We start from the raw sequence: 20,330 nt of genomic DNA on the forward strand, positions 1-20,330 counted from the left end.
CCAGGTAGCGGAGGTAGGAGAAGAAGGATATTGAAAGGCCTCTGGGGGAGAGGGCAGACTAAGTATCGTACAGCCGCTCGACTAGGCTAGGCAAAAAGGAGGGAGGCCTTGGTTTAGATGTAGAGGGGAGCTATTTTCGGCGTCGTTTTAGTCGCTAGTGGAAACAGGGGGAACAATCGTTGAAGTCAAGCTCTAATAGTTAACAGGATAAGAGGTAGATAACTTGGTTGGGTATAGAACAGGGGTCGGTACCAGGTAACTAGCGGGCGGTCAAGCGACGGCTTGCTGTCCAAAATTACGAGTGGAAAGAAGACCGTTACTCGCGCTGGAGGTTGTCATTTTTGGCGTCGTTTTCACAGGTCAATAACTTAGTAACATTCCAGAAGGGTCGCGCGTCCATTGATTAGGTCACAAAGACCCCATATATGAATCTGGATGCCATCGTATTATAAGGTCGTGCTAACTAGAACGGGCTAGGACCAAGAGGGCCAACCTATCAATTCTGGGGGGGCGGTCCCGTCAATGACGTTCCGCCTTCAAGAACTTCCTAAACCGGAAAGGCCTGGTTCGGGTGTTTCCAGCCGGATTTCTCATCAATTAGGCTCTGTTTTTCGATAAATACTCGGCGTTCTCACCTCAACAATTGCATACATCATTTACCAATTCATATCATATCGAGCTTTTTCAATCACTGTCAGAGCTACCAAGCTCGGAAAATTTTTGTTCAACATGCTCATTCATCTTTTGCAATCGATTCAATTTTCCCCAACCGATCCTCTGGTAATCCGAGGCGCGATAATTATTCTCCTTCTGCTGAGCATATTTTTTGTTGTTATTATACAATCCGGAAATGCCCAGACAACACGCACGGGAGTCAAGAACCTACGAAGAATCGGATTGATGACTAGCAATATGGCAGACCAATACGATACTAAATTTGCTCTGGCATCGAAATCTACGGTTGCTGGCCTACCACGTATCAAAGCAATATTTATCCATCCCATCAAGTCTTGCGGGCCTATTGAGCTAGATCGCGCCTTGCTCACCAAGACTGGCTTCATGTACGACCGATCGTTCGCATTTGCCACGAAAAAGATCAATGGCAATGACGCAGAAGCCTCCAAGTGGCGATTTATCAGTCAGCGAACGAAGCCACTCATGTCTCAAATTAAGACAGAGTTGTGGCTTCCACATAAGGACAGTGACCCAACTGACCCGCTGGTGCAGTCAGGTGGATGTGTGGTCGGGACATTCGAAGACCCAGACCAACCGAGTTGGATCGAGCGTATTGAGACCTTCTTCCATCCAAGGAGTCTTTCAGAACGACCATGTATATCCTTCATCTTGCCTCTCAATATTACGCCTTCCCTGGCAGAGAGTCACCAGGTCAAGATGAAACCGTTCGGCATCCACCACCGTGAGGCAAAGGGCCTTGACATATCCGGACTCCCTTCTATTGCACGAGCTCTGCCAAAACTGAGGAAATATTTGGGAATACCACGAGATCAAGCCCTCGCTCTTTTCAAATGTACTCCGGATACTTTGACACGAACGGACCGGAACCTCGCGCCACTTGAACATATCGGTACACCAGCTCTGCACGGCTACACGGATCAGCAACCTGTCAACATCAACAGTCTATCCTCGGTCCATGCCGTGTCCTCGCTCCTTCCACCAGAAAACCAGCCTCTGAATGCACTTCGCTTCCGGGCAAACATATGGATGGCAAACGCCCCGGCATTCGAGGAAGAAACATGGAAACGCTTCCGTCTCTTGCCAAAGAGTCGCAGTACAGCGCCACGAGGGAGTGTTGCGCCGACATTCTCTGTTGTCTGTCGAACATCACGATGCACAATGCCCAACGTCAACCCGGAGACTGGAACGGTCGATACCGATATGGCTCTTCCTGGAAAGAAAAAGGGCAAACCACAGCCAAGCACCACAATGGTGCGTCATCGCACGGTTGAGACGGGAAACAAAGCGGCACTCGGGTATATTGGTATGCATTGTGTTCCTGAGGATCGGAGTTTTGAGCTGGTTGAAGAGCAAGAAGGGTTATATGTTGAGGTTGGGGATGAGATGGAGGTCCTTGAACGGGGGACGCATCTCTATGGGTCGACGGGCAACGACTATTAGGACTGATTGTATCGTTCTCAGATGCTCTTTTGAGATCCGATGAAAAACCTAACGACCGAGATGAAAAGCGTGTGTATATTATTTATGTATAATATCTGATTTTTAGAATTGTTTTTTAAATAACGGATGCAATCTTTTTTCACAAAAGAGAGCGAGAGGTGCATTTATCCTCGAATACAGCTCCGGGTCGAGGCTCTTTCTCAAGTCGCTAACACCCAATCCCTTCACATTGACTAATATACACCCAAATCCCCTTGATAGCTTCCAGTACCGGGCCGGCATGGCCGGGCCTGGAAGGGCGTGACAAGACCTAAAAGGTTATTGACTTTTATAGGTACAGCGGTCTGAAAAGCGGGGTGTCAAGAAATTAAATTCCTATCAAAACTCGAACTCATGTTTCCTTCATCCACAATCATCAAGCACTCCTTTTTGATCTCTACATCAATTCCTTGACCATATTACCCAACCAAAATGGCACCCGGCGAACAAAACCTCTCCACCCTCCTCGCAACAATGGAACCCACACTGGACCCAAAAACCTACGTCTTCATCACCACAACCCAAGCTCTGCACTCGCTTCCACTAGCCACAATACAACCCACCCTAATCGCCCACGAAGTCGAGGGCACAACCATCGTGACGACGGCGGACCTTGCCGCATCGCACGGTCTCGAGGGTGTATTCCCGTGCAAGAGAATCTCACTGACGGTGCATTCGAGTCTGGAGGCTGTGGGGTTGATTGCGGCCATCACAAATCGTCTTAAGGATGATCGGATTAGCACGAATGTGGTCAGTGGATATTACCATGATCATATTTATGTGCCTGTGGAGCGAGCGGAGGATGCTATGCGAGTTTTGGAGGAGATGATTGAGGAGGCGAAGAAATAGATATTTCTTCTGTCATACATAGTATCTACAATTTATGGCTGTGTCGGGAAATTACTGAAAGAGATAGAATTCAATCAAGATTGACGGTTCTCTCTATTGAGAAACAAACATCCCCTACTCCATTCCTATGATACACCCAATTCATCGTTCATCGAGGAAGACATCAAACACAAATAGAAGGACAAGGACATGACAGACACCGAGAGAGAAAACCCAACAATCAACAACGACAGAGGGGCAAAATACTACATTGATCCTGTTCTATCTTCCTCGACCAGAGACGCCAGAAAGATAACGATCACCGACCACGAATCCCGTGGGAAAAAAACTCCACTGTGCTTTTAGCGTGCAAGGCTGGTCGAGCCCAAATGATGACCAGCAAATTTGATGGAACAACAACCGCCACACTGGCCCGGTCCCTAATGCAGCACTTATGGTCGGATGACCGTTCAGGCGAGAAGGGGTGGTTAAGCAGACGGGGTATTAGTTGTACAAAATAAGAGGGCGGAGGAAGAGTATGAGGGGAAAGAGGAAGAGGCAGAAAATAAAGACGAAAAGCACGAAGCTGGACTGAACGTGAGCGCTTTCAGTAGTCATCATCTTTCTCGATGACCATGAGAAGCTCAGTCAACTCCTTGCGGAGAGCACGATTCCGATCCCAGACCTCCACAATTTTCGGACGTTGGCTCACGAAGCATGCCTTCTTCCATGAGACCCCTCCATATTTCGTAGCGACCCGTTGAGGAAGTCCTCTGGCAATATTGCGCAGTACAAGTGCAGCCTTGTACGCTGCTCCATAAGCCTCGCCTTTCTCGTTCACCGGTGTGTCCATATAGTACCACTTGCGCACGATTCTCTCTTGAAGAATCGGACGCTTGGTGCTGGGTGGCTGAGCGTCGGCGGGGCGGTCCTCGGGCAAATGAGATGAAACGTGGCCGGCGACCATCGCAGTATTAGTACTGGGTCCCGAGGATCGGAACCGCGTGCAGCTGTCCCACTGACAGGTGTGAATGGGAGTTTCAGCAGCTTCCATCTTGAACTGGCCGGGAGCCTCGGTGGTTTCCAGGTTCATGTGGTCCGCAAACACGTGGTTGCGGAGATCAGTAGGCGATGCAAATGCACGCTGGCACATCTGAGAAGGCTTCGAGTTGTCTGCCCATTTGCAGTACAAGTATGGGAAGCCCTGGAAAGTGTAGGCAGTCTCCAGGGGCCTGATTCCCTTGATGATGAATTTTGTGGCCGTGCCGGGGCCGTTGATGACCTGAGCCTGTGCATTGGTGAAGGTGTTGCTCACGTTTTTGATGAACTCCGCAGCAGGAAGAACACCTCCACCCGCGACTCGGGGGTCAGCGAACCGGCTCTGGTAGGCTTGCCACAAAGCAATCTGTGTGATTTCACACTCTGCATCTTCCACGAAGCAGCATCGCAGCCATTGAGAGCTGCGTTCCGGTTCTGAAAGCTCCATCAGTTTCTCCAATAGCTCTGGCGGCACACGAGGAATATCAGTAGGCGGTGGAGCGACCTTTTCCTCTTGAAGAACAGTCTCTTTCTTTGTCGTTCGGGCCTCGTAGGTAAGAAGAGCGACCATACGAGGCACAAAGACGATCGGGAAGTTGACGACATCCATCAAAGTCTCGATGTTGTCATGACTGAGAGTGTACTGGTACCAGAAGTCCAGCGCACCACTCAAAATGTCTTTATCGAGGTCAAGAAGTGTGTGGTAGTACAGTTGTTGTAGGGCTGGCTTCGACAGACTCTCCATAGCTCGGTTCGCATCGGCCTCATGCAACTCGGTCGAGAAGTGAGTTAATGCCCAGAGAGCTCTCACAATATGCGCACGATCGGGTGATTCCAGACAATTGACCAGAGAAATCCAGAGGGGATCCTCAGGGTCGGTCCTCATGAACTTGGTGACTTCCTCAGCAATGTCGAGAGCGTCGTTCTTGATTTCGTTTAGACGCGGTTGATTTGGCACATTCATCATAATAACCAGGAAGTCTCTAAGAAGGCCACTTGCATAGCGAGAGATGTAGAAGGCGTTTTCCTTGAGCAGTACCATGTTTCTCAACACCAGTGTAGCCTCCTTGATATTCCGAAGCGAGTGATTAAACTCCTTCGTCTCAAGTGTGTCCGTCGGGATGTTTGTGGGGATCTTCCGAATCTTGTCGAGGATATCCCGTGTACCATGAAGCGAGTTGAGTACATTGACACGACCAGACCGTTGTCGAGGGTCATATTCAAACTCCCAACGCACTCCAGTGCAGAGATGCGTGATTTCCAAAGCTTTCTGCATGAGTGACTCGGCAAGTAGGGGGAATCCCTCGAATTTAAACTTATCCCACCGCTGGTTCGAGATCTGAACCAGATGGTACAACGCAAAATCGATTTCGTCAGGGATACCAGATTGAAGACCATAGTGGGCACGCTTGTAAATGTGATCCGCTGCAGTGATGTGCGATTAGCATGTCATTCTCGTCCTCCAGGCAAGGGGTCGCAACTCACTGCGCGGGACTTCCAAAAATCTCAGAGGAAAGTATGGGTCATAAAAATCAGGCTGCTTGGCGAATTTTGTGCGGTCATATAGACTGGCGAATAGAGCGGGTCGGTTACCTGGTGTAGGTACTTCGCGCGTTGACATCGGTAGTTGTGTATGGGCTTTCCCCTCCCAGCTTTCGACAGCAAAAGACGCGCTCTGGGGATTAGCTGCCGGATTGAGGGGCGCATGAGGCGACATCGACGGCTGAGGAGAGCTGAAGCTCTGATGATGCGAGCGACGAGCGGGCGTCGTGTCCGGGACGAACGGTTGGTTTACTTTCGGCGCCTGGCGCAGGCCCTCTGTATGGTGTTAGTAATCTCCCAGCGCATACGTTGGAGAGTAATAACTTACGGCGTAGAGAGGTTCTCTGGGGTGTGGATGCCGACATGTTGATAGTATGTAGATATGGCGATTGGGAGTGGATGTTGATGGAGCTCCTGCACTGCGCAAGCTCTCCCTTGCGAGCCGACTGGTGCGGTCACTTTGACAGACAAGCTCGATCGCAAAATTCGCGCTCAGCCTCTAGAAGCAGGCCTCTAGAAAGGCTTTTGAATGTGATTGACGGCGCCGAAGTCGAGCCTTCGTGGGACGATATTCGCCTGGGAGATAGATGGAACGGTGACAGATTCTCAATCGCTTTCCTTCCAGCTGCTCTCCAAAAGTTTCGTCAAAGAGGAGTCAGCGATGAGTATTGTGACCGATGAATACCAGCGACGGGTGAAGTTTGCGACTGAGTGGAGTCGTCGGGCGCGTGCGAGGTCAAGAGGCGAGGGAGGGTGTGCAACGAGGGCGATCACGAACACGGAGTGATGGCAGGGCCAGGGTGAGTCCGTGGGGTATCGTGAATGTTGGGAGTTTGACAAACTCAGGCGACCGGTGCCACGGGGTATATAGCCGTCAATGCCTTATATGTAGCCCTTGAGGCCAGTGGGAAGAACTGGTCTTTGCGATCAACGGAACTGATCAGCCAAAAGTCCGCGCTCTCTCCAGGCGCGTTCTCGGAGGATTGTTGTTCCGGCACCAGGATACATCGCTGGCGCTATACCCTTTGCAGCCATGGGCGCCTGAGGCACTAGTATATAGTTCGAGCTACGGAGTATAAACTAAAGATGAACAAGGACTTTCAGATAGATTCGAATCATTAAAGGTGAAAAAGCAATTGGTGTAGATTAAGAGTTTCACATAATATCTGGAATTGTCCTACAGTCAGACTCAGTGTGAAACTTGTTGTACTAGATTTCGTCTCTAGCTTTGTACATATGCTTCGCCTTCTCAGAGCACCTGGAAGAAGGATCAAGACAAGAAAGCTGCATATTATATAGGTGCACAATTGTGACCATTCTTCGTGGGTCACATGCTGCGCTTTCTTGGAAGCAGTGAGGAGGCCATTGAGAGTTGGGTGCGCAGTCCCCCCCCCCCCAATCTGGTCATCCCTCCACCTCAACTTCTTTCTCACCCACGCACTATACGCACCTTCTCCAATCTTCAGTTTCATCCAAATCTCTACAAGCTTGCTTGAGCAGGCTTATTTCCACACGATGCAGCAGTCCTCTCGAGATCAAGCCCCTTTGGGAGTACGGCTGCCACTCGCCAAATTCTCATACACAGCCACAGCTCTCAACTCGCACGCCCGGATGGTCTGGACTCACGTCAATGGGAACGGAGATCTGTTTTGTGAGATAGAAGAAAGAGTTGCAGGCGAATGGTTTCAGCCAACTTTAATCCTGAAGGTCGTCCAGAATGACAAGACTCTGGTATGAACTTTTACATGCGCCATGCAGGGAATCCACGAGGTAGCTGACAACTGACGCAGGAACACATTGATCTTGGACAGCATGTTCGGGAACTCAGCAGCAATCCGAGATCCAGCCAGGATTATGCAGATGCAAAGCCAGTCTTTGCCGTGATGGTGAAAGTGCCCTCTGTCGCAATCAAGTATCCACAGGATAGCACCCATGTCGGTTGATCATCAGACCACTTTGAGGGAGGGATTTTGATATACTAACCCCGTGTTTCATTCAGATGCGTCGGTTCCAAGTCAGGTTCACCGAGGACCGCCATTACTACACCACGCTATCCATGCTCAGCGGTATCAATTGTCCCTTGGCGGAAGGCGCTATGCCCGCCTTGCGTCGGCCACCCTCATCCTTATCTGGGGCATCGGTACCGACAGTCCAGATGACAAAGAAGCCTCTACGTGATGTGGGGAATGCGATTACACCTGAAAGCAATGCTCCAGGGTCATTCGGTCATATAGCCCGGACTGCATCTGATATGGAGACGGGTATGGGAGTCATCGTCACTGCCACTGGACCAGCCTACTAATGTTTGAATCGCAGTGGCCTCCAATGCCCAGTCTATTAGCTCAACCAAGCTTCGTCAGCCCATCTCCGTCCTCTTGCCGGATCCACGAACGGTGCAAAACCTTGAGTCAGAGAACGAGCCCCCAGTCGGACGCTCTCCTCGAGGCAACATTGCACAGACAGGGCAGCAAGCATCCCAGCCAGGTCCTGCCCGTCACTCTTCTGGGTTGATCTATCGTGATCAAGAACTCAACCGGATGCTTCCCCCAAAGAGGGACCTGCCTTTCGCAAAGCCGAAGTCGAAGATGTCTCGGGCTGATACTTCAAGCCTAAAATCAAGCCAGCAAATCGTCCCCGAGTCCTCTTACCCGGAACCAGACATCGTGAAACGGCGGGAATCTTTGATGTCTGAGTCACAGTCCCAGCAACTCATTCAGACACAGCCCTACCCGGAGACACTGGAGTCGTTGCAGCACTCCTCGCAAATCCAGGCGACTCTGCCTTATCCCGATACTAACACTCAAACGCAGCAACCAGCCATCCAGTCTTCAGCAGCCGTGTCCAGTAAGCATTCTCAGACGAATGGACGTTCTCAACCCAATGGCCGTTCTCAGAACGACGAGAATGTCAACGCACCAAACGTCCAAGAGCCTCAATCCGCGGAACAACCTGCGTCCATGTCCGTGGAAGAACAGCTCGCGCAGTACCTCAAGTCACCGACTCCGGAGCGCACTGAGTTCCTCAACACCTGGATGTGCGATTTGATCCAAGATGAGAATTTTGTAACCCTTTGCGAAGATATGGAGGGAACATGGAGACGGTTCGCTTTCGGGATGAACCTGTGATGGCGAGGGGTCAAGCCGTGAGTCTGTGCTGTGATGTCGAGATATGATTCTATGTACATTTGTTATCTTGAATAGTTTTGCTTATTTCTTTTAATGTGATGCGTTGCTTTTGGCGAGCTCTTGTATACCCTACTCTGTAGTAGACTTATTGACATGGTATATGATATATGGCTTAATGAATTACTTTGGTCCTGTCAAATGAATTCGCCTAGCTTGCCAGGTAGGTCACAAACAGCAGAGTAGAGCGAAAGCGATCTGGTCATCACTATACATCGGAACAGAAACGAGTGTAGAAGAACAGCGCGTACACATACGAGATCAACGAAAAGCTGGCGGCCAAATTCCACTGGAAGGAATAATAAAGAACGAAATTAGAGAGGCAGGCTATATAGAGTTAGGCAGAGCACTCCAGTGGGCAAGGTATTCTGTCAAACGGCCCAACTACACAGACAAACTGGAAAAATAAGAAGTAAATAAGGCCAGAGTGGAGACAAAGCAATATACTCAAAATGAAAGGCATCTTAACGAGTACGGCGGTAGATGAGACCGGAGAAAACGTTCAGATAACCTTCCTTCGTGAGCATAGTGAAGTCCACTACTACACGACCAGTCCCACCACCCGCCTGCGCAAGCTGCGGCGCAAGGTTCGGCGATGTCTCGCCCTGATCGGCGGACAACCCTGGCGGCGGCGTCGAAGCGTTCTGGCCAACCGAGCCCTCGGCACCCACTGCCAAATCGGCCAGATGTTGAAGCGAACGCTGTTCGTTCGGGCCCATGACAGGATGCTGGGAACCGGCGCCGATTTTGAATGCACCACTGGCGTCGTGGAGAAGTGATTCTTGAGACTTTGCTCGGCGCCACTCGAGGAAGACACGGATCTTGGCGTCCCAGCCGGGCGTTCCAAAGATATTGCTGAACTCAGAAGACTCCATGGAGAGTTTTGCGCGACGCTCCAGGATTTCCTCGACTTTCTCAAGGGAGATCCAGCATTCATCACTGTGTTCGGGCAGAACGGACGCCTCGAGCAGCGTCATAGAGGCGAGAGCGAGGCTGTGCAAATCGAATGGTGTGCAGAGGCGGTTTTGCAGGGTTGCTTTGTGAAGCTCGTTGACCACCTCTTGAGCGCAGTAGATTATTTCATGGGGGCTATAGATGAAAACATGGCGCTTGATGAGGAGGCGGACGGTCCAGTAGAGCTGGTTTTGAAGGCTTTCGAAAAGCGGGCGGGTGGTGCTCTCAGGCATCTCCTGCACTTTGAAGATATCTTCCATCTCCGCGAGGCGCTCGAGCGAGGCGACCATGTTGGCGCCGACCATGCGACCGAGTCCGGTGTTTGTCTGACAAACGTTGTGATCCACGGTGGCAAGGGTGACCATTTCGGTTAGGAAAGTTGAGTAGGCTAGGGCATCATGTTAGCAACATGCTCAATGCAAAAATGAAAGCCATCCAACTTACAGGCGATTCCGGTGGTAATCTGGCCGACAACCCGCTCATCCTCACGGCCACCAATCTCCTGTCCTCCGATGACAGTCGCGTCTGCTACGCTAATGGCGTACCAGCGAGTCAGGATGATGAAGGCAACCCAGCTGCGGCGCGTCAAGTTGGCATCTGAGTCGACATCCGCATCGGCGACTCGCTTGGTCTTTAGCTGGCCCTGGTTCTTGGCCAAATCATACCCAAGCTTGCTCGCCGCCTGGACCAGAGTATGCTTCGGGATGCCATCCTTCAGGACAAAGTTATCCGGGCCCCGCGTATCACAGTCGATGATCATCAGGATCAAAGTCTGCAGCCAAATCAAGTTTGCCGCTGTCGAGTGAACGATCAGAGGCTGGCGGGTGTGGTACAGAAGAAGGTCCTGGGCGTTGTCAAATGAGGTGACCTTCTCGAAGTTGCCGGCAACACGCGACAGGTCAGTGCGAGTGACAGTGTATAATGCATAGCAGAAGATTTCCTGGGTTTCTCGGTTGCACTGGTGAAGCAGCTCCAAGGTACGCTCCCTGGTGTGTGGAAGGATAGGCAAAAGAGGGTGCACCTTCTGATAGTACGCATCCAAGGCGCCCTCGTCGAGATGGACAGGTGCCATATCATCATCACCTTCGTGCTTGGGTAGCTCTGTCATCTCCAGACCACTTGGGATATCTTGCTCATTTCCAGTGGGGTTCCAGAACAGATTGCCAGGCTTAGGCGCGGCGCCGCCCACGACGGTGGGATTGTACGGGTCGGCGGTTGTTTCTGGAGCGTCGAAGGCATTTTGCGACCCGCGGCCATTGAATGATGGCTGAGCAAAGGAAGAGCTCGGCAGTCCCTCGAAGACCGAGTATGTTCGCTTGCGACTGGCAGAGCCGGGGTCCACGGGTGATGTGAAGTCCTGGTACCCTCGTGAGAGGGACACCTCGTTCATTGATTGGTATGGAACATCAGGTTGAACGATACCAGGTTGCATCTGGCTTTCGAGGGTATGGAGGCGTTCGGCGAGCTCTTTGATGTACCTGCACGACCTTCGTCAGTCTGGAGGTTGTTTTGCGGGGCGCGTGTCCACCTACCCTTTGCTGGGCCCGCGCTTCATGGGCACGCGACTGAATTGGCACACCACACCCAGTCGGCGACAATTGGAACACGTTTCGAGGCCAGTCTCCGAGCTGGCGTCACATCGCACCTGTTGTTTTAAAGATTCATAATGTCAGACAGCTGCTAGAATCCGCGCGCCTCGACGGGGGCGATATGGATGCGAGGACTAGCTTCGCGACGTACCTTCTTGCGCCGGCACTCATCGCAGGCTCTTGAAATTTTCGATCGCTTACGCGCGCTCTGTTCACCATAGCTCAGATCATGATTCGGATCCACGCCCACTTGCTGGCTTGGAGGAAACTGGAGCATGTGCTGATGCTGGTGCTGGTCCTCGTTGGAAGGCCGACCCATGTCGCCAGCATTCGACGAGCCCAACACCATTCCTTGACCATGGTGGACACCATTATTCGATCCATCGCCCAGGCCAGGACCAGAGGCCTCGCGCGATAGCTCTGCAGAGAGGAGCTCGTCGGTGGTCATCTGGCGATTGCTGTAGTACGGCATGGCACCCTGGGCCATCTGCGCCCCGTTAGGAGAAGGGTAGGAGGGGGCCGGAGGCATGTCAGACTGCTCGCGGGAGTTCATTGCGCGAGATTAAGTCCCGAAAGACACGAGTTGTGATGGGTTGTGTTAAAAGCGAGCTTCCGGGAGATGGAGGAGTGGTGGGAAGGACGCGCAGGAGCAGCGGAGGCAAGGTTTTTTTTACAGGCTAATTTGTTCGCGGTCAGGGAATTTGGCAGGGGCTAGCGCCGCCACATTGAGCAACGCCATTGTGTTGCGACAAACTGAATTGTATTCGATGACCCTCGATCCTTTTGTTTTTACTTGCTTGGTATAGTTCTTTGCTTCTCGGGATGATCACGGAGGACGGCCTTTTGTTTCTGCGTGTTCCAGCGGATTAATACTATTTCCCATCCCCTTCGCCGACCGGACGACGAGTTTGTCCGATCGTGAGCCTCCACTATGAAGTCTGGCAGAAGCGTTGAAGTCGTAACATAGTCCTTAGGACTATCTCTATTGGTGAGAGGGTAATTATGATGCATTTTCTATGGTGGCCAGAATCATGCCCAACTTTCAAGTTTCCCCCATTTGCCTTTTGAAGTGGCTGTCCCCAGCGCTGGAGCGAGAAGCCTCAAGAATGCACAGTGGCTGATCATGGGTCCTCAACCCATACGATGCAAATAGATTGGAATTCCATAATTATCACCATTCTGCTAGTATATACTTTAAGAGAGTATTTCCCATATTCAAGTTTATCCTTATGCGATATCTCGTCACGATGTGACAAAGTCATTGAAGTACAGTGGTGTGCCATAAGTTTGCAACACCCGGCAAGGTTCAAAGCCATCACCAGCTATGCTTTAAAAGGCAAGTTGAACAAAAATGCCGGGAATATCTAGAAAGTGGGTTCAAAAGACATTCAGAAAGATTTGTTGAAAATGTAAAGTTGAAGCATAGTTAGATGATCTTTTTCCTTAGTCCCTGCTGGTTTCAGACTTTTGAAACTGCCACTGTATGCGAGATGCCTTTGTCGCAAAGCTCCATATCTGCCTAGTTAGCAATCCGCCTTTGCAAGTTCTGGTTCTGGATATGAAAGCTCCTCCAGATATGAGAAAGTACAAATTTTCCCTCATAACGGCCAGCCTGAATCTAGAGATGTCCTGGAATATTGCTTCTTCCACCGCTGCGCTTTCTCGGGCTCTCGGCGCTAGGTTTGCCCGGTTTTGGTGAAATCTCAGGACTGTATCCGGAGATATTAGGCAGTTGTGGAACAGATTAAGCATGTCCAATGTGCCTGGATCTTGATCATGTACTTCGAGACTAAGAATCCATTAGGGGGATAAAGGAATATCGGTATCAACTTTAGAAACACGAGGAAGCACAACGTCGCATATGGAATCGAATGAGGCCAAAGGTAACCAAGACGACATCTCAATGACTTCGACCACAGCATACTTTCGAATTCAATGGCGGACCATTTGAAACGAAAGCTTTTTGAGACTACTGAAGACTGTGTGTTGTGGACTAACTAGAGAAAAAGAAAAATGGAGCTCGAGGAAAAGGATACAGGCGATGTTATTCGGGACTTAAACAAGTCTTGTCGATTTATCTTTCTAGCGTAACACTCCTAGTGTATTCACTTGTTAGACATCAACTCAAACTCATGTTCTCGAAGATATTTCATCTTGTGTATGGTCCTCATTTAGGCCTATCGACTAGCTGGAGTGATTATCTGAATGGCTTTGGATCAATTCATCCAACCAGTCGCGCTATTCGACTTTACCAGTTTCAGTAATCCGGTCGGCTTTCGTAGCTATTTAGGTTGCTACGCTAGCAGGATGCGATGTAATCCCACCTGGCCGGAGTAGTCGCTATTTAGTTACTCCGCGCTCTGTCCTCCGTAGGTTGTCAGCAAGAAGCAAATCCATTGTCGCCCCCGAATGCAACCTCCGTGCGAGTTGACGGACAACAGAGGGTCCGCATACTTTGGTGAATGATTCCAGATAGCACCCAGTAACTGGACCATTCTTGACGGTGATTATTCCACAGATGCATGTACATACAACTGTATTCAACACATAGAGTATGTAGATCACCGTTGACTCGACGAATGTTTTTCTCTCAATTGAACCACCTCCAAATTGACTCCCTGGTTCGCCCGATGGCTCTAACGCCATTTGTCAGGTTGATCCCCCGATCGTAATTTGTGACCCGGACGCAGACCATCCTTCGCCCGCTAACTGGCCTGTCGTCCTGCGATTCCTTAATTTAGATTTCACTGAGACCGCCGTACGGGCAGCCGTGTTTCCTCCTCGTGCGTGTATTGTCTCGTAACCGGAATCCACACCCACACGAGTCATAATTGGCTTGCGCTGGACATTGTTGCATGCGCAGATCAGGGCCCACCACGCTGGCCGGGCACTAGACCCCTCTGCAGCCCGCCCGAAGCAGGAACGGTGACGCCATCCGACTGCGTCGAACGGCGCTATGACATGCAGTACCGTACGCGACTGTAAGTTATCCTTCCGTCCCTGCAACCATGACTGCGATGTGGACAGATTGCAGCCAGGTCTTCTGGCCTTCTTTTTCTTTGGGCATTTTCCAGCGCAGGAGAGAAGACTTTGGCGCAACATGCTTACTGGTTGATATGATTTCTGGCAGCGCCAAGAGGAAGACTCGATGCTTTGCACTAATGATCTGCCCATGGAAATGTGGTTTGCAGGGATTATGGAAAGTTCGATCGGACTGGCTGGTACCTGAAAAGATCCTTGAATCTGGCAATAGGCCGGTTTAATCTACGAATACTGTAGGACTCCCAATAGTGAATAGGAATACCAACCACCAAGTCCCTCAGACAATGATTCTACGCTCCTCAGGGCGAAGGGGCTTTGTCAAGGCTTGGGATGTGCGGCCCCAGATTTTACTAGCGAGATCCATCTGGCCTAGTGGGGATGTTCGTGTAAAGGGCCAAAGGCCGTGCTCGGTTACTCCGCCGGAGAAACGAGAGCTGCCCCAACATTCAATGTATGGGCCTCTGGATTTTTTTTAGGATGATGCATTTTCTTGATGTATGTTTATTTTCTTTTGGCGCGAGCGAGGCCTCGTTGAGCCCACTCCGCGAGGGATAGTGGGATAGGTACTGTAGGATGACAACATGCATCCTCACTCTTTTCAGTCTGCATTTCCCTCGTGGGAAGCTGATAGCTGGACAAGTTTGTGTTGGGACTGTATTCGCGTTGCCACGCAAGGCGGTGCCCGTCGCTATGCAGTTGAATTGGCTGGACCAAAGGATGCCCTGACACATAGATGGATTGACGTATTGATGTACATACGCACGTACCGATGAAGTCTCTGAAGCCAGGGATCTTCTGAGGAGCAAGCAGCCACTGCGATCGAATTAAGGGACTAATTATCGGATGACTTATCTTTCAAGCGGTTGCTAGTCCACTTGGAGGCTTTTGCATCTCAGTGTGGGAGACGATACCAGAACCCTAACCAGAGCCGTACAAAGAGTCCCGGTTCGTGGTGGAGCCTGGCCACGTCCTGGGACACGAGGTGGAGAATGGTACTCCGTAAATTGGCTGGTACGGAGAAAGGGGGGGGGAAGAGTTACAGATAAGTCGACGTCGCAACCTGGTCTGCTATGAGAAAAATCGATTCAATGCCACTGCAGGACGGTGGACGAGGATGATCTGAGGTAATAGGAGACCTTGCGGCTGCAAGATGATGAAAGAGCCTGGTACAGGCGAGAGTCGTCTTCGCTCGCAGGCAGGTACCTCAGGTATCGACTTACATAATATAATACGGGCTCCCGTCACCGTTTTGTCACGGTCTTGTCAGGGTGCCTTGTGCCTCGCCACGGCAGACTGCAGCCACCAGCTGCGCACTGAAAATCCCACTTGCCCCGTCTTAAACCCTTCACCTCCCTCTCTCCTCTTTTTCTTCCCTGCATAGGGTGTTCCTCCAGGCTCCTTCTATCGATCGCTTACTATCTTGGCCGCCACTACCGGTACTTGGTGTCCTGTCTCACGGCCGGCGCCAAACGGTGCGTAGGCTTGGTCCCCCTCTTCGCTCTTCTCTCCTCCTCCTCCTCTTCTTCCTTGGGACTCTAACGATACCCTGTGGTTGTGACGGCTCTTCTCCGGTTTCGCCCTTCCCTCTCAACTCTCAACACCCCCCCAAAAAAGAGGCCAGTGCGATATCCTCCTCAACCTCCCGACCCGTGCGACTCCAATATCAAAATACCCATTATCCTCTTGTATACTGGAAAACGGCGTTTTGTGAACTTTCGCCCCCAAAGATACCCTTTTGTCCATTCTGTTCAATTCGGCCCTCTTGACGAAGCGGCTGAACTATACCCTCCCCCGCCTTGACGGCTCCTCCCGATCCTCATTGCGATCGGTACTTTCAACTTTTTTTACCATTCAACCCCATTGTTATAACCATTTCGCGATTCATCGCATGTGTACCTTTCAATAACCACAGCGATGCTTATCGATGGTGAGAAGTGGGCCTGTGAAGCTTGCGTCCGGGGTCACCGGGTCAGCAGCTGTCACCACAGCGGTATGTCGATCATTCTTCCTCGCCGCGGTTTTTAATTCGCCTTCAATTCGATGAGACTGATCCCCCATTTTCTCCCCGATAGACCGCCCTTTGACCCACATCAACAAAAAAGGCCGCCCAGTCTCTCAATGTTCCCACTGCCGCGGCCTACGCAAGTCTCGGACTACCCACGTCAAGTGCGAGTGCAGCGACAAGAAAAAGAAAACTGACTTGTCCGACTCGCATGGTGACAAGCGAGATCTCAAGCGTGAGCATATGATGTGATGGCGCTGCCATACTCGGTTTCCCCCATTCTGATCTGAATTTTTACAGAGGACTCCCTTCACCGCTGTGGCTGTAGCTATGGCCAGCGCTGCATCTGTGCGCTCAAAAAGGAACCGCATCTGGATACCGTGCCGGAGACAGGCTTGCCCCTGTCTCAGCCGCCGGTTCCTGCTGAACTCCCCCGGAAACCTCATCTCACGTCAACAAAGTCCGAGTCGACGCTGACGATCTTCCGTGACGGTCACCATAAACCCGCCCACAAGCACAATGACATGGCCCACAAGTGCGGATTGCCTTATACAATTCCACGATCACATACCATCCACCACCCCTCCGACCTGCCTCGTCGGTCTGTGGACCACCTCCCGTTGACCCAGTCGGCATTTGCCCAAGAACCTCTCAGCCTCTCGATGGAACCCCTGCCTCAGTCACAACAAACGTCTCAACATGGCTCGCCCAACAGCGTTCCCTCTGCCGGCACGGACGACATTGCGACTACGACCTCTCTCGAACAAGCCTTCCTGGACAGCTTTGCTACCCCTACTTTCCCGTCGACCGCCCCAATGGATGCGTCCATAGACGGTACCTCCAACAACCCGACCTCTGCCCCTACCACCATGGACAAGTTCCCCTTGGAGCAAATCATCACCAGTGTTCCCCCGCCTCTCGACGTCTCGACTTTCTCCACCTTTGCGACTACGTCCAACAACTCCCCGATTACCTGCATGGCCTTCCAGGATCCCTATCATGATCCGTACTTTACCTCCCCCTGACTCGGATGTGCCTACTGGTCCTACTGGTACGGGTGCGCCCTCGGTCGACTGGTCCAGTTTCCCGCTGTACTCGGATGTCCCTGCTTCCACCAGTACGCAAACTCCATCCTACGCCAGCTTCGACTACACGTATCCCTCGGGCCTTCCTCCCCCTTCGTCATCCGGTGACATCTCCGAGGTCGACGAGTTTGGACCGCTGCCGGGCCTCGCACACGCGAGCAACGACATGCACGATCTGCACAGCGTGAGCGAAGCCTCGGACATGGACCACCTCCGCGTCAGCTCTGCATCCTCATTAGTCGGTCTCCCTCAGACGCAGCTCCTGTCTTCCAATGACCTGGGATCGATCAACATCGATGATTTCCTCAAGACCGCCAATGAGTCCACCGCTGCGCTCGAGCATCAACTGCAGGCCAGCATGGGGATCGATCCGAAGCCCACCCCCGCGCAGGAAGTCTACCCTCTCTCGCAGGCCCCGGACTCGGTGCCCATCTGGCCGGCTGGTCTCTTCGACACGACAGGATCCACCTCACCTCTGGAGGAGGACTACTTCCGCCAGTCGTGGGCGCAATAGCACATGGTTGATTCACTCGTTTGGCAAATCCTCTTGTTCTCCTTTCTTCTCTTCCTCCCTGGGGTTCTTCCGCGAAATCTGTCGGGCATTTTTTTTTTGCTTGTCTTATGGATTCCGTGGTCAGTTCTTACCACCACCTCCACACCGTCTTCATGACCTTGATGAGAGATGATGATAAATGCCTGTCTTTTTTTATATATTAGTGTCACCTGTTTTACTAGCCAGTCTAGATCTTCTCATGATATAATTTCAATCTAGAGAGGGAATCTGCGATTCGGAGATATACCGTGCTTTGTACGTGTACATGGTTTACCTATCCTATTGAACTCGCACGGTTGAATTGCCAATGTATAGAGTTCTTGCTTTACATGTATATGTACATGCTCCTGGGCATGAACTTTGGAAAGGCCACGATCTTGATACCCTACAGCTCCATTATAGCGATTCCCTACAGACCCTCGAGAATACAGCATATCCACAAGCTATGTATCCCTACCTCGTAACCTGGTGGTATGCACATGGAACCCCAGCCAGCCACCATCAAAATACTCACCGGAAACACCCCCATCGGCACACCGCGTACTTTTTAATACATATTACCTACCTACCCCTAATCATCCTCCAACTATCCAACGATGTATGCACTTATCCCTGCGTCTAATAACACTCATCACCAACAATTTACAACCTACCACAAAACCATATCCCCGATCTACCCCATACTCTCACGGCCCTCGCATGTCCCGGCAGGAACATCCGAGCTAGGAAACAGGTCCCCGCTACAGTACCACCATCGTCATGCGGTTCCACGATAGATGTAGCGGTGAGCAGGGAACGCGCCGACCGGACAAGTCCCGGAACTAGTTTTATACTTATACTTATACTTACACTTACACTTACACTTACAGTACAAGATGTAGCGAGCTGGTGCTCGTGCTCGTGTTAGCTATAGCTAGTACGGAGTACATAGCTAGGACTGGTAAAGCAGGTTTTGCGTGGTGCTGCAGGGTGTAGGCTGCGCGTGAATGAAAGTTCGAGGCTGACCTCAGGCGGGAGTGAGTGATGGTATCTGTATGTACATAGTCTTGTACAGCAGGGAGGACCTCGTATGGATGTGGTTGTCTTACTGGTTTGGGGCTGCACGGTCCTTCTGTTAGGATTGGATTGGTAAATTGGAGTCGGTTGTTTGGTGGGAATGGATGGGGATTACGAAAACACCTCCCGAGGTCTTTATGATTATTTTCATTCGTCGGGTTGAGGAGGGGATTGAGGTCATGCACGAGCTCGTTTTTGGGACGTACAGTTGTAAGGAATTGCTAGTTTCTCATCGGATTCGGTTGATACCCTCCAGATTCCCTTTGTGCTCATCGAATCTGCCATTCGTGGATATGGAAATATATACTCACGTGCCCACCTGATTCATCAAGTAGATAACCTAAGTAGCGGTGTGCTGGGCTAGGTACACCCAGAACCACTGACAATAACTATAGATGGGATTATGAATAACCTTATTCCCTCGAATAGATCAAGTGAGCCCCGCTTAATAGGTTAGGTTAACCTATAGTCCACGCGTCACAGTCATCGTCGAATAATCACAAATCCTTATCTATGGGTAGACGCGATCCGTCGCCCAAGAGAAATATATCAACAATATCTACTCCGTACATACATCGCATATAATACACACACCAAACTCTAAACCAAAACTACCTATTGGAAGCCCTGTACCTACCTCTCCAGATAAACCAGCTGATCAACTATAGTACTACTATACCTAAACGTATCAAGCGTACCGGGGTCGCTAATCGATCCACCGTACATACCAGGCCACCCTACACATACCGGCGTCACCAAGGGTGGAGTGCGCAGCCGTAATGTACAGTACGCTGCACCTACAGCACTGCACAAGTATCTCATGAGTCAAGCCTTGTCTGCATGGTCTTGGCGAATGCTTAGCAGTGCACGGGCCGTGGGTATACAGGGATTGACCTTGCTCGTGGGGGTGGAAGGTGGGAAGATGCGGTCTAGGATCTGCGGTGGACGTTGGGGATCGATAGGTTGGGAGTTGCAGGGTAGGTAGTGGCTAATAACCTGCTAAGGTTGAGGTTGTGGAGTTCCATCTATTCGGGTTAGGTTATAGAGGTGATTTGGTAGGTTCGCTCCCCGCTATATCTGGCATGAATAGGTATTCCATCAATGAACTCGATGTCCACCCGACTAGCAAAACATTCTAGGCAATAGGTGCATCTAACTAAACTCATTGTATGTGACGCGACACCTATAATTCATCCCCGAACGGAATGTCTCAAAACGCGCCCCTCGAACCACCCGAAATCCACGATGAAGCAGAAGCAAGGGAGAACCCACTGGAGCTTCAAC

The 20,330-nt window shown here is 51.0% G+C and overlaps 6 protein-coding genes across 6 annotated transcripts; 4 read left to right on the forward strand and 2 right to left on the reverse strand.

Annotated features, from left to right (window-relative positions):
- Positions 1-912: 912 nt before the first annotated feature.
- Positions 913-2,136, forward strand: N7458_002209 (uncharacterized protein; the record flags this gene model as incomplete). Its single annotated transcript, XM_056905592.1, has 1 exon — positions 913-2,136. One exon carries the CDS (start codon positions 913-915, stop codon positions 2,134-2,136), a length of 1,224 nt encoding a protein of 407 aa, XP_056769699.1.
- Positions 2,137-2,607: 471 nt separating this feature from the next.
- On the forward strand, positions 2,608-3,024 carry N7458_002210 (ACT domain-containing protein; the record flags this gene model as incomplete). Its single annotated transcript, XM_056905593.1, has 1 exon — positions 2,608-3,024. The coding sequence occupies one exon, from the start codon at positions 2,608-2,610 to the stop codon at positions 3,022-3,024; it is 417 nt and encodes a 138-aa protein (XP_056769700.1).
- Positions 3,025-3,610: 586 nt separating this feature from the next.
- N7458_002211 (putative chromatin remodeling complex subunit (Rsc9)) lies at positions 3,611-5,948 on the reverse strand (the record flags this gene model as incomplete). Its single annotated transcript, XM_056905594.1, has 3 exons — positions 3,611-5,466; positions 5,527-5,859; positions 5,912-5,948. The coding sequence occupies 3 exons, from the start codon at positions 5,946-5,948 to the stop codon at positions 3,611-3,613; spliced, it is 2,226 nt and encodes a 741-aa protein (XP_056769701.1).
- Positions 5,949-7,098: 1,150 nt separating this feature from the next.
- On the forward strand, positions 7,099-8,708 carry N7458_002212 (uncharacterized protein; the record flags this gene model as incomplete). Its single annotated transcript, XM_056905595.1, has 4 exons — positions 7,099-7,314; positions 7,374-7,517; positions 7,583-7,844; positions 7,900-8,708. 4 exons carry the CDS (start codon positions 7,099-7,101, stop codon positions 8,706-8,708), a joined length of 1,431 nt encoding a protein of 476 aa, XP_056769702.1.
- A 521-nt stretch (positions 8,709-9,229) lies between these two features.
- N7458_002213 (putative C6 finger domain protein) lies at positions 9,230-11,861 on the reverse strand (the record flags this gene model as incomplete). Its single annotated transcript, XM_056905596.1, has 4 exons — positions 9,230-10,107; positions 10,164-11,197; positions 11,252-11,364; positions 11,460-11,861. 4 exons carry the CDS (start codon positions 11,859-11,861, stop codon positions 9,230-9,232), a joined length of 2,427 nt encoding a protein of 808 aa, XP_056769703.1.
- A 4,336-nt stretch (positions 11,862-16,197) lies between these two features.
- On the forward strand, positions 16,198-17,951 carry N7458_002214 (copper fist DNA-binding domain-containing protein; the record flags this gene model as incomplete). Its single annotated transcript, XM_056905597.1, has 4 exons — positions 16,198-16,340; positions 16,423-16,587; positions 16,653-17,304; positions 17,342-17,951. Exons 1-4 carry the CDS (start codon positions 16,265-16,267, stop codon positions 17,949-17,951), a joined length of 1,503 nt encoding a protein of 500 aa, XP_056769704.1. The 5' UTR covers positions 16,198-16,264.
- Positions 17,952-20,330: the final 2,379 nt, after the last annotated feature.

This window comes from Penicillium daleae (assembly GCF_028827525.1).
Source record: "Penicillium daleae strain IBT 16125 chromosome Unknown utg000002l_segment0_segment0, whole genome shotgun sequence".
Taxonomy (NCBI): Eukaryota; Fungi; Ascomycota; class Eurotiomycetes; order Eurotiales; family Aspergillaceae; genus Penicillium; species Penicillium daleae.